At 40.0% G+C, this 12,123-nt stretch overlaps 1 protein-coding gene across 1 annotated transcript in view; it reads right to left on the bottom strand.

Moving 5' to 3' along the window:
- Positions 1-2,588: 2,588 nt before the first annotated feature.
- MOXD1 (monooxygenase, DBH-like 1) overlaps positions 2,589-12,123 on the bottom strand; it is a gene marked incomplete at its 5' end in the record, with an annotated part of 38,753 nt that continues 29,218 nt past the window's right edge. The window contains 4 exons of the mRNA XM_009580910.1: positions 2,589-2,884; positions 5,564-5,732; positions 9,207-9,349; positions 11,318-11,377. Of these exons, the coding sequence (XP_009579205.1) occupies positions 2,720-2,884; positions 5,564-5,732; positions 9,207-9,349; positions 11,318-11,377 (537 nt within the window). The remainder of the gene's footprint in view (positions 2,885-5,563; positions 5,733-9,206; positions 9,350-11,317; positions 11,378-12,123) is intronic.

Genomic DNA, 12,123 nt, shown 5'->3' with positions numbered 1-12,123 from the left:
AGTCTCTTTATTTACCTGTGAAGTAAAATTTTCCTTTTCATTCCTCCAGAAGCCATAAAACAGTTGCAGGTTAAACAAAAATGAACTTTTAGTGTTTATGGCAGGTTCTCCTGATATACTGGCAGTTATCTTTCACAGACATCCTTTCTGAGCCAGCTTTGCTTTACATCATCTCGTGGCCTACAGGATGGCAACAACAAACACCCATCTGTTCACATGTTCTGAGGACGGGTGCCCGTGGAAAGGAAATCCCCATAGATAAGAAGCTGCATCAAATCAGAGAACAGCCAAGGGAATGGATAATAATCCTAGATCTGCTTTATCTTTGTTGCAAACGAAGTCAACATAGGACTGATGCCAGTAGCCCACGTCTATTAGCAAATGAGAGACCGCATTGCATGCGAAAGGGCTCCCCTGTCCAACACAAATACTCTTTTCTCATTTCATTCCCTATCATTTTTCCCCTCGCTCCATGACAAAAAGCTGTTCAAACATGCCCACTTTAGGGATGGGTTTAACTGCAAGAAAGACCAAGGCTCATACTGACTGCTTTTACAATAAGGCGCGCCCTGGACTCTGTGATATCTTAGCTGGAGGATGCCCTAGCTTTTCACGTTCAGAACAGATATGTACAAATAATCACTGGGAAGATTTTTCTGCCATTTGCCGTGACTGTTATTTGTTTTTCATTTTTCAACCAGTTCTATTCAGGAACATGCAACAGAAAAGTGTATTTCTTCCGCTGGCAGGAAGGAGACACCTAAAAAGTTACATTTCTTTATTGAAACTTCAGGGGTTTGACCCCAAAAAATCCATATGCTATTTGGCATACACCTTTTCCTTACCTTATCCAGCACCAGTGGGAAGGACAGCAGAACATACCACTGTCCAGGTATATTTAGAGCAAGCAGCTGCCCAAAAATGGTGAAGAAATTTCCCAGGATTTGGTGGGAGTTGCTCTTACCCCAAATGCAGACTGCAGCATCAGGAAGATTTAGTAGGCCCTGTGAACCTCTATCTTCACGGCTCATTTTAAACTCCCTTTATGCACAAATTTTGTAATGAGATTGTTATATCTCCTAGAAAATTAATCTATACTTGATTAATTCTCTTATGTCTCCTTGAGGCATTAGCTACCTCAGTGCCTCTCTTCTGTGTCGATTATTGCACACATTGTCATTTTGGCTACCCACAAAGGAGCCTTACCAGCTTTGTGATGCTTTCCTTCTTGCTTCTCAAATATAGAGAAGACAGTTCCCAAATCCTCTCCTTCTTTTCCTTCTTATGTGATATTTCTTTGCATCAGAACAGCCTGCCCTCTTTAAGAGGGCAGATACCTGCACAGACAGGTATCAGTTGTTAACAGTCAATGAACAAAAATGTTCAGAAAACCAGTTTATCTCAGCTCGGTCAGGTACTTGATCTATTCTGGACTCATCACACTGCACAGGAGTGCTCAATGACATAAAATATATGTAACAAAGTCCGTATGTAACTAAGTCTACAGAGGTTAGTTGTAGTGCAGGTGTTGCAGCAGTCAGGGAAGCACTCTCAACATCCAAAACAACTCATTTTTATAACCACACTCCAGTAAAGATTATGCAGCACTGTGGGAAAATTATAGTTTACTGTAACTGCAGTGTGGCTATGAAAAAAAGGGGTTTTTTGGATGTTCAAAGTCCTTTTCTACTGTGTTGCATAATTTCATTGGGGAGCAATAAACTAGGTACCTTTTGGGAATCTTCCCTGCCCAACACTATGTGAGTGAAAAAATTGCAGATTTTCAAATAAATAAAGTAAATAAAATTTTAAAAAAAATTTACACATAAGACACAAAAATAACCTCTTAATCAACAGTTTGGCCTATCGTGATGCTCGGCATGTGCTAACAGTAGCTCCTGGCAGGCTCGTACTCTGGTTCCCTGTGCGTGCCAGAGCCTGGCTGTAAGATACATCTTTATTGCTCCTGCTATCCAGACCAAATCTAGCAAAGGCATGCCTACCCCTCACCAAAACTTTACTAGCTGTACAAATACCTTAAGACAAAAGAAACACACTGAATTGCCAGGGACTGGGAAAGAGATAAAGAACAGAAAAGGGGGAAAGAAGTTCCTGCCAAGTTGAAGGACTCGTACAGCAACGGCTATGGGGAGATTTGGGGTTCATCCCTTTCACACCCATAGCACTCGCTTCTCTCTTAAGGTGGAGAGATGGTTTGCAATGTGTTGCTCCCAGGAATGTCCTCCCCGAATGAATCCTTCTTGTAGCTTTACGGCAGGTGTCCGTCAGACATGCCCAAATACATGTTTGCAAGACCTGTCCATACAGAAATAATTTCCTAACCTGCAGATGTCAAGAACCAAGACCAAATAATACAGCACACACCAGGTTGAATGTGGTTAACTGAGTTGCTTTTAGTTTATTAATTTTACCCATATACATAGTTGGTTTGGAAAACACCACGTGAAAGAGCCAGGACAAAGTGTAACAAAATGGTACGAGACAAGATTTCAATATGCAACGTGCCAGTGTACCTGCTGTGTTTTATACATACTTTACATTGAAAACCAAAAACCCCACAGTTTTCAGAGGAAGTACACGTTTTATTTTGAACTGGCAAATTTAGTTTATTAATATGTAAAAAAATAAATCTACAATAGCAACAGTGCAAACACATCGGAACTTGCATGGCATACAGAACACAAACGAATAAAAATTATTATACAAAGGGCCCAATGCTTCCTATGGTGCTGGCTGTGACATGTACAACAAACAACAGGGTGAGGAATAAACTGCAACGTAAACAGGAACACGAGCTGCACATTACTGGTTCTGTCTTGTACGGTCTCTCTATTTCCGGGGGTAAAGCTGTCATGCCTTGGATCTGCAATTAAAATAATAAAAATTGATCACAGCTTTGTCATATAAGATTAGAGATCTGTATTTTGCTCTCTAACTAGTTGGCAGCTTGCATGAGAATCTATTGTTAGTTTTGTACTGGGGTTGTGACTCTTACTGTGGAGACATCAAGCTCAGTAAAAATATCAATACGTTGCACGCCAAATGATCAGCCAGTGTGCACATCTGTTGTTCTCAGCTCGGGAACAGCTGTACACACTGGCATCCTCTCCAGTAAAGCGAGGTTAGGCTCGCTTGTTGGTTGATTTGTATGACCTTATTTTGCTTTGTGGGATTGTTCGGTTGGTTTCGGTTTTGTTTTCATCTTTCTGGCAAATAAAAATGGAAGTTTATAGTGTTACAGTGCTGTAGGGATATTGGATGATATTTAAACACATTTATTTGTACATACAAGGCTTACACTTGCATGTACAAGGCAGTTAATTGTGCACATACTTATTTCACAGAATCACAGAGTGGTTGAGGCTGGAAGGGACCTCTGGAGGACATCTGGTCTAATGTCCTGCTCAAGCAGGGCCACCTACAGCACTGTCATATTTCTATATACTGAGCATTGTTTACTTTTCCCTTAGAACTCAGTGCAATTTTTATGGAGTTAGATATAACCACCTGCCTGTCCTGGCTTTGACATGAAATTGGAGAGATTTGGGTACACTGCTTGGCTATGCTTTTCCTAAATGTACTCCCTAACATTAAAGAACAGAAGCTGTGCAAAAACCAAGCCCCTGGACTCAAACATTTTTGAAAGTTTGAATGCCCACCTGCACAGCGTGTGCTTGCTTTGGGTTTTTTCCATTTTTGCAATTATCCTGCACTGCAGAAAAAAAACCTTAAATATTGACTTAATCTTAGCAAACACAATACAAATCAAGGGACCATCCCTACAGAAGGTTGAAGGTATTTTCAATTCACTTCCTCTGCTTCAAGTTTTTTCCTTCCTCACTGATTGTTTGGCCATTCAGGTTAAATCTGTTCTTGATTTTGATGAGGATGGCCAATTTAATGTAATATCTAATTACTAATAAGGGAAGGGAAAGGAAAGAGTCCTAATCTTAGCTTTGATGAATATGCCCTAGTCATTTGAAATAGGAAACCATGATTAAAAGGAAGAACTAAGCACTCCCAGTTCCTGTGAGCTCACTCTTTGACTATGTTCTTTAAGTCGTAAGTATGGTTCCTTCACCCTGTAAGATAAAGGGGACCAGCATTTCCCAGAAAGCATACCATTTTAAAAAAAAAAGAAGCCTATCCCCTCCTGATAAGATTTCTGTGTGCTTTTCATCATCTTAACCTGTCTTCTGACAAATAACCAGTGAAAGAGTGGCTACGCAGCTGCGACTGGCCAGCAGTTGCAAAGGTCAAGAAGTTTAACCAAAATGGGTGAATAACCACATGTACTGTCAATAACTACTTTTCACAGCAGGTCTGCAGTGGGACAAATATTAGAAAAAAACAGAACCTCTTTGGTTACTTATAGCACACAGCATTTCATTGACCCCCCATGGGCAGAACAGTCTGATTGATGTTGGAAAGACCCCAGAACGCCGCTGCAGGAAGGGCAATTTCTCCACCCCCTGAAAGCACTGTGCGACCCGCTATGAGGCAGCGTGGGCTGTTTTGCGGGGTGAGGAGAATGAGGCAAAGGTCCTTTCCTAGGAAGTATTTAATCAGTTGTATCTGGTATCAGCTCTGTTAGGCTGGCCTAAAATCATGGTAGGAGATAAGCCAGTACAATGAGACAATCTCCCCTTCTGAGCAGAAAAGCTCAAAAAAGGAAAATGGAGTCTTGAATTTGGAGCAATATATATTTTTCAGCATCTCCTTCAGGGATGATACTACATGCACTAGCAGTTCTTTATTAACACACATCAACACTAAAGACGACAGCTTTTCCCAGCAGTCCTGTTAAAATACCAGTAGACATTTAGAATAAATAATAACTTACCGGGGAATTATTTTTTATCTTACCCTTTTTTTCCACCAAGAGAATTGGGAAAGGAAAACTATAGAAGATAAAATCCTCCAAAGGTACACAAAGGAAATGGACAATCCAAATGTACTTTTTTTGGCTCAATACTATAGACATCTCTAAGACATAGGACCAACAAAAAAGCAAGAGATATTGGAAGAGTCCTCATACAACTTTAGGTAGTCTAGATGCCTGAGTTAAGAAGTTAGATTCTTGGGCCTTCCTTATGCGGTCAGTAAGCTTCCTCCTACAGAGTGACTCAGAGAAGAAACCCGATTTAGCGATTTTGAATCATCCATCGCAAGACCCTAACATAAGTCCCTAACAATGGATGCAGCCAAGGGAAAACAGCTTTCTAACTTGGTCACCTAATCTGGACACATATGGTTACTCTCTGATCAGTCCCGGACACACTGAAAGACTCCATACCCCTATTACTGATCCCAAGTGCTGATCAAAGCTCCAACTTTTCTATTCTTTTTAAATACTTCCAGAACTCAAGTTAGGTGAAAGCATTGACAAAACATTCTCATCATTTGTTATTGTATGTAAATGCAATATAGCCATGTAAACAGTCTGAAGATATATAACCAGGTATTATTCATACACAATGAAGCACAATAAATCACATTTGTTTCATGGCATTGTTGCCTCCTTTTCAACACTTAGACTTACCGACCATTCTGCGTTATCTGTTTTTGAACATCTCACGTTCACTGGTAGTTTAAGCACAAGCTCATTATAGGAGAGACCCTCCGATCTGGACCATTTGAATTTGTTCATTGCATCCATAAAAGACAGGTTTTTATATTGCTTAGGACTCTTGATAATGAAAGGCCAAGTCCTAAAGAAAAATAAATAAATAGATTTTAAAAAACAGAAAAATTCCATCAAGTTGGAAGTGATGAGGAAAAGCTTTTGGAGAATCTACTCAGAAGAACAAAAGTACTATTAACATGTATATTATGCCTAACTCACATTCTCAGCTAAGTTCTCTGCTACTGAAAACTGATGCAGTTTCATTGATTTTAACAGACTTATGAAAGTTAGTCACCAGTTGAGGACTTGCTGCCAGAAGCTTTTAGAAATGAAGGACTTTAAGTTAAGAAAAAGAATTACATTGCTGTTCTCTGAGCTACTAACTGAATACACAGGCAATACAAAACAGATCTTCTGTCGTAACTTCTCAAAAAAACAAAACAAAACAAAAGCCACGACCTCTACTAAGCTTGGCAGACAGTGTTGTAAAGAAACGTTTGCCATTAGAAAGCTGCTTCCAGATGGCTCTGCCAAGCTCTGGTCATAACTCAGATAATAGGACAAAACTCAGCCTAGCACAGCAGTTGCTCTGACACGCATTGGTGGGCAGCAGTGCCAAAAGATCAAATGAGAATAACTGGTGGTGTGGGCATTGCCTTTTTCTACACGCTGGCTGCAAGGGGACTTTCGGCCTGGGGTGGGATAGAGATCTGCTGTGCTGCTGTGAGAGACCTGACTATTTGCCCACATGTGGGAATCCTCCCCATGAACAAGTGTCTTTCATTTAGTAAAGAAAACTCAAAAATAACAGCGCAGGAAAATTTTAAAAAAACAGCTAAAAAAAACCTTCTCCATTGTTCTTGCTTTCTCCTTGTTTGACTCTACTGGGATGAATGGAAACAACATGTTGGACGGGTCAAGTTTTTAAAAACAGAAAGTCCAATACAGCTAGTGGAAGAATGAAAGTAGCTAAAACTTTATCTAAGTAACCTAATTAATACTTTGGTTGGAGCGTGAGTTATCTTTTCAAAGCACTTTAGACAGGTGTGTGTCATCTTGCAGTAGGCTGTCTCCCACTTGCTTTGGGTAAAGTGCTGCCTATGCCAAAGTTCTGCTCTACTCAACACCTCGGCACGGAGGACATAATTTTAATCAAGCACCTATTTTACACTATTGTGGCCCAATCACTTTCATCTCAGCTCCTCATGATTTATACCACTGTCTGTGCCACCAGACTGAGGAAAAAAAGAGTTTTAAAGTGAGCCACAGCACCTTGATCCTGCTTCCATTTGCCTTCATGTGTGAGTCAAGAGAGACTTTAGAGGAGTCAGTGAAGCAATTCCAGTGTAAGACTGACACAAGAGAGATGAGTATCAGGTCACATATCCTTAGGCTGACAGAGCTTAATGAAACAAGAATTGTGGATTAGGTCATAAATACTAGAGGCATTAATAATCTCTTCTTCTAATTACTATTCCATTTGCGGCAGACAGTCTGCATACTTGTTCTATTCAAAACATCTTTATTTCCCCAGGCTAAATGTGCATTTTTTCCTTAAGTACAGTTATCATGAATGAACACTCAAGAGAGCATACATTTGTTAGAATATTTTCTTTCTAAGCTCAGAAAGACTCTTTTAGCTAGGACTAATTTAGAAACTGTGTTCTCCCTGTATTAAAAGAGATTTTAAATAGAAATAGTGTGGAAAATGAAGTAGACATTGATTGCATTGTGACTTTCTTCAAACTCTTCTCTCTTGGATATAAATTTCAGAACTAAGACCAGTAAGCCTGTACATCAAATTACTTTGCAATAATAGTTTTATATGGTTTTGTTAAGATAAACTGTATAAGGAAAGACAACTTTTAAAATTTAAATGTGATGACACGCTATTAGTCTATCCATTTTATTTTAAAATCTTACTATTACCTTAGCGTAGGGCAACTAACAATACAACTATAATTCACCTTTCACCACTAATAGGGCGTTCTACTTTCTATTGTTTGATTATTTTTCTGCATTTCAGTCATTTGGGAACTTTTCTCTTTAGACTATTCTCACTCTGTTTACAATCACTTCCACTGCTGATCTGCTGTGGAGATGCTTTAATTTTAAGCACTGTAAGGAACACTTAAAAACTGAAATACACTATTTATTGATTTTTATATATTCACACACATTTATGCTGTCTATAGTGGGCTTCCTCCCATCTCCTACCAAAACTTAAATTTTATGTTAGATTCTGGAAATCACTCTTGCTCTTAGTGAGCAATATCGTTGTACAGGTCATCCCACTGACATTAAAGGGCAGAAAAGCCAGATCCAACAACACACTGGGAAGCATTTTTTCTTGCCGAGGACTCTCATGATGAAGGACAGCAAGACTTCTGCTGGCTTACCAAAGAAACTGCAACACCTTGTTGAAAATTCACCAGCCCGTGGTTTACCCCAGCAGTCAGATGCCAGCTGAATTGCACGGACCTTTGTGCTGGTTGTTATAGATCCTGAGTTGCCTAAATGGTGACAGCCCCCACCCCTCGCCATTCACAGAGGGGATATTTAATATTTGTGGAGCACTGAAGTAGACAGCTCTGACAACAAAATGGTATTACCCCTTTTGAGCTGAGCAGCGGGCCAATATTCAGATTCTTGTGGGTTATTTTTATTAGGAAGAAAAATTGATGAATGAGCCTGGGGTTTTTCTTTCTGACATGGATTTACATCTCAAAAATGTGCAGTGTCATGCTTCCCTGAACAGTAGGAGTCCAAGACTCGGGAGACAGTGTCTTTGCACAGAATTGCAAGCCCCTGAAGCCAACAGTTCACCTAAAAAGCTCTTTTCTTCCTCTTGGCTAGATTCCTACCATTGGTTCCATGTTTTTGTCTCTACTTACCTTACATGTCATCCTCTGACTTGTTATTCTTCCAAAGCCTCCAATTCTCTCATTTCTCTCCATCACGGTGCTTATCTACCATTTATCTTTTACTATGAACAATTTAATATTCTCTCAATCCCTCCATTTCCTTTCTAACTTACAAATTCTTCCCCTTTTGTGCATTTTTGTCAGTCACCAAGACAGGATTAAGTACTATATGTCAGCAACAGTTCTAGGATCTGGTTGCGCTGATTGACTTCAGCAGAATTACTGACAGCAAATCTACCCAGGGTAATTCGATACTCAGGCTCCCAAACTCCTTTTGCAAAATTATCTTTATATGTGTGAAACACTGATATGTTTTAACAAATTGATAGATTTGAAACATTGATATGACATTGATACATAGTCTTTTTATAGATGGTTGTAGTGAAAAAAAACTGCGGGGAGAAATATTATTTCTTTAACTGAAGAAACTGCTTTTTTATAAAAGAAAAAAAAAAGCAAAATAATTTGGCAGGAGAAATAAGTAGCAGCACAGCGTATTGACCAAAAAGAAGTGGCATGAGTGACCCTGCAACATGTTGTACTACCAGAAAGAAATAAGGGTCGTATAAAAATGACCCTGTAATCCCACAGACAGAAATAGAGGTGCTACACATATTCATAAACATTTTACTTGCCTGACTGGTCTATAGATTTCCTTAACACCAATGAACTGGAGCTGTTCCATTATATCTGGAATACTTGCACATCGGGTGAGGTTGATTCTCGGGTAGTAGAGAAGATATGACAGGCACATTTCGTTCCTGGTGCTCAGACCACCCTGAAAAAGGGATTTTTCTTTTAATCAAGATAGCATTGGAATCCCACAGATAAAAACACTGATTAGCATTTATATGTTAATGAAACGTGTATCAGGAGGCCCAGTTCAACAGGTTTATCTTGCACATTACGTTATCAAGTAGCAAGAAGTTATTACATAATTAATTACAAAATACACTGCAAGCTCAAGCAATAGCTCCCAAGCTTAAAAGATGTCAGAAAGAACAACTATCAATAAAATAAAACTCCTATTGTGTTGAAGAGAACTAGCTGAGAAGTTCAGGTTTATTTTCAACTATCTCCAAGGTACTTATATCTACCATGTTTCAGAAAAAGGGCTTCAAAGTGGAGCAGATGTAGAAAAAGTCTGGTAGGATAATTAGTTTGTTTAATAAGAAATTAAATGAGCTTTGCCTAGTAAAACGGAGGCTGGGATGGAATATGTATCTATATGGACTTTCCTTGTAAGTACATATACAGATAAAAAGTAAGAAAGAAAAGAACTATTTAAGTTGACAGATAATGTTGACGCAAGAACAAATGAGCACAAACTATAAATTAATTAATTAGAGTAAGGTTTTTAGCTAGCAGAAGAAAGAGACTCTTAAACAGCCTTCCATTGAGCGCCATGAGGCAAACAACTAATTTAAAATTAATCTTGGTAAATATGGACAAGATTATGAGCTGCACGTTCCTAAATCCCATGTGGGAACAGTTCCACAAATCTCACAGAACCACAGGCATAGGAATGGAGAAGACAAAACACATGAATCAAGGCCCAAGAGCTAGTATGGTCACCACACAGGAAAATAGGACAAAAACTCAAAAGCCTTCGTTCTCATTCTTTTGCTTTTCTTTATATACCTACTGCATGTGCCTACATGCAAGCCATGATTCAGGGAGAGGTATCCCTTTGCTCTCTGGATGCCAGGAACAGGTCTTCCTTGCCGAACAGAAACCTCTCAGGTCTCACCTCCTGGAGGTCTGGATCCAGCCCCTCCTGAGGAAGCGGGATCAGCCCCTGGCGAAGGCTGGGTGCCGGCAGCTACGTCCCTCCCGTAAGCATAGTGGGTCTGGCATCACTCACTGGTTTCGTAGCCAGCTGGCACAGTCCAGCTCATGTCCCAACAACCGAATTTGCTTCACCTCCAAAACCAAGTGGCCACATTGCAACGGCCGGTGCCTGGCCTCTGCTAACCTAAAAAGCTGCAACTGGGAGACCATGCGCTGCCATGTGCCAAACCTGAGCCGGACCCCCTCAACCCCGAAGGGGATGCTCCCCCTGGCCATGGCCCTGCCTTGTCCACTGCCACGGACACGCACTCAGGGCTGTGGCACAGCCGTTCCTCGTGCCTCGGCTGCAAGGGCGCGAGGGTACGGGCCAGGCGCCTCCAGCGCCGCCCCGGGGGCAGCAGCTGTCCGGGGGGGTCCCTGCCGCTGGAAAACCCACCGCGTGAGAAAGGTAACGCACAGAGCCCCCTCCTCCCAGCCCAAAGGACCTGCATTCTGCCTGGATTCTACGTTAGGCACAAAAGCAAGCAGTCCCATCTTGGTCACGGCGCAAGTAAAAATCAATACGTAAGAACTGGCAATTACAACTTCGGGGAAAAATGCGTAACAAGTTCATAAAAATAATTCATTAGAACATGCAGAATTTGCATGTTAATACATGTTATGAAGAAAGCACTCCTTATACTAGCGAAGTCTGATTTTTAAAGATCTTTTATGAGCTGGTTGCTTATTTTTATAAACTAGTCACATGAATGCCTTATGCAAGAGATCAGACTATGATCATAATAGTCCTGATGACTTTAAAACTTAAGAATCTATGAAAGGAAAGATAATACATAATTACACGCACACAGGCATTAGCAAGTAAGTTCACACTTTTTAATAGCATTTTCTGAAAAAGATTTTAGTCTCCAATATTATCTGTGTAGTTATTTTGATCCATTAAAACTTTTCTTACCCATGTCATGCGAATTCGGTCCAAAGTACTGTAGTGGCATTCCGTGATTAAATTATCCCCCTGAAACACAAGATTTAGGAAGTTCATAGTTCTGAAGTTTATCAACACCAGCTTCAGGTAACCACAGATGACAGCAAACACTTAAGAAATAAAGATCAGAGCAGTGGATATGACTTTTTGAAAGAGCAAAGGATTAGGTAATTGGTGCATGCTAAGGCCTTGGCACTTAGCATTCATATTATCCCAGATCCTCAGGGATCCCCCATGGAATTAAATGGAGTCTTATTAAGAATCTGGTCTGTTTTTTTAAAAAATAGCAATGAAGGTGCCCAGTTATAATCCTATTTTCAGGAAAATTGTATATGTAGATGATGTATACACATGATTCTTGCTACTTTGGATAGCTTTCCCCAGGCTAATTTATCCTGCCAACTTCAATAGAAATACTTGCCAAATGAGGAAAAGAAGGTTTTCCACATCATAATAACAACTATTTATCTGCCAAGCCTGGGAGTAGAGGAGTGGCAGGCAAAGACTTAACTACATTGACAGATATGTATGGGAAAGGCTGAATACTTACCTTCTCAAGTATATACAATTAACTTTTTGCTGTCTTGACAAACTGATCTGCAGTTTGGTAGTACCTTTATTCCCTGTACCTAATCAAATACAAATCTCAAAATCACCGTGATAATCAAATGGAAATGAAAATATTGAAGAACATAGCCAGACGTCAAAAATCTGATATTTTGGGGCAACTTCCTATCACAAGGATGCCAGAGGTTTATTTGCTTTGGTTCATTCTT

This window comes from Fulmarus glacialis, unplaced genomic scaffold (assembly GCF_000690835.1).
Source record: "Fulmarus glacialis isolate BGI_N327 unplaced genomic scaffold, ASM69083v1 scaffold43710, whole genome shotgun sequence".
Lineage (NCBI taxonomy): Eukaryota > Metazoa > Chordata > Aves > Procellariiformes > Procellariidae > Fulmarus > Fulmarus glacialis.
This window is presented reverse-complemented; position numbering and strand designations above follow the sequence as displayed.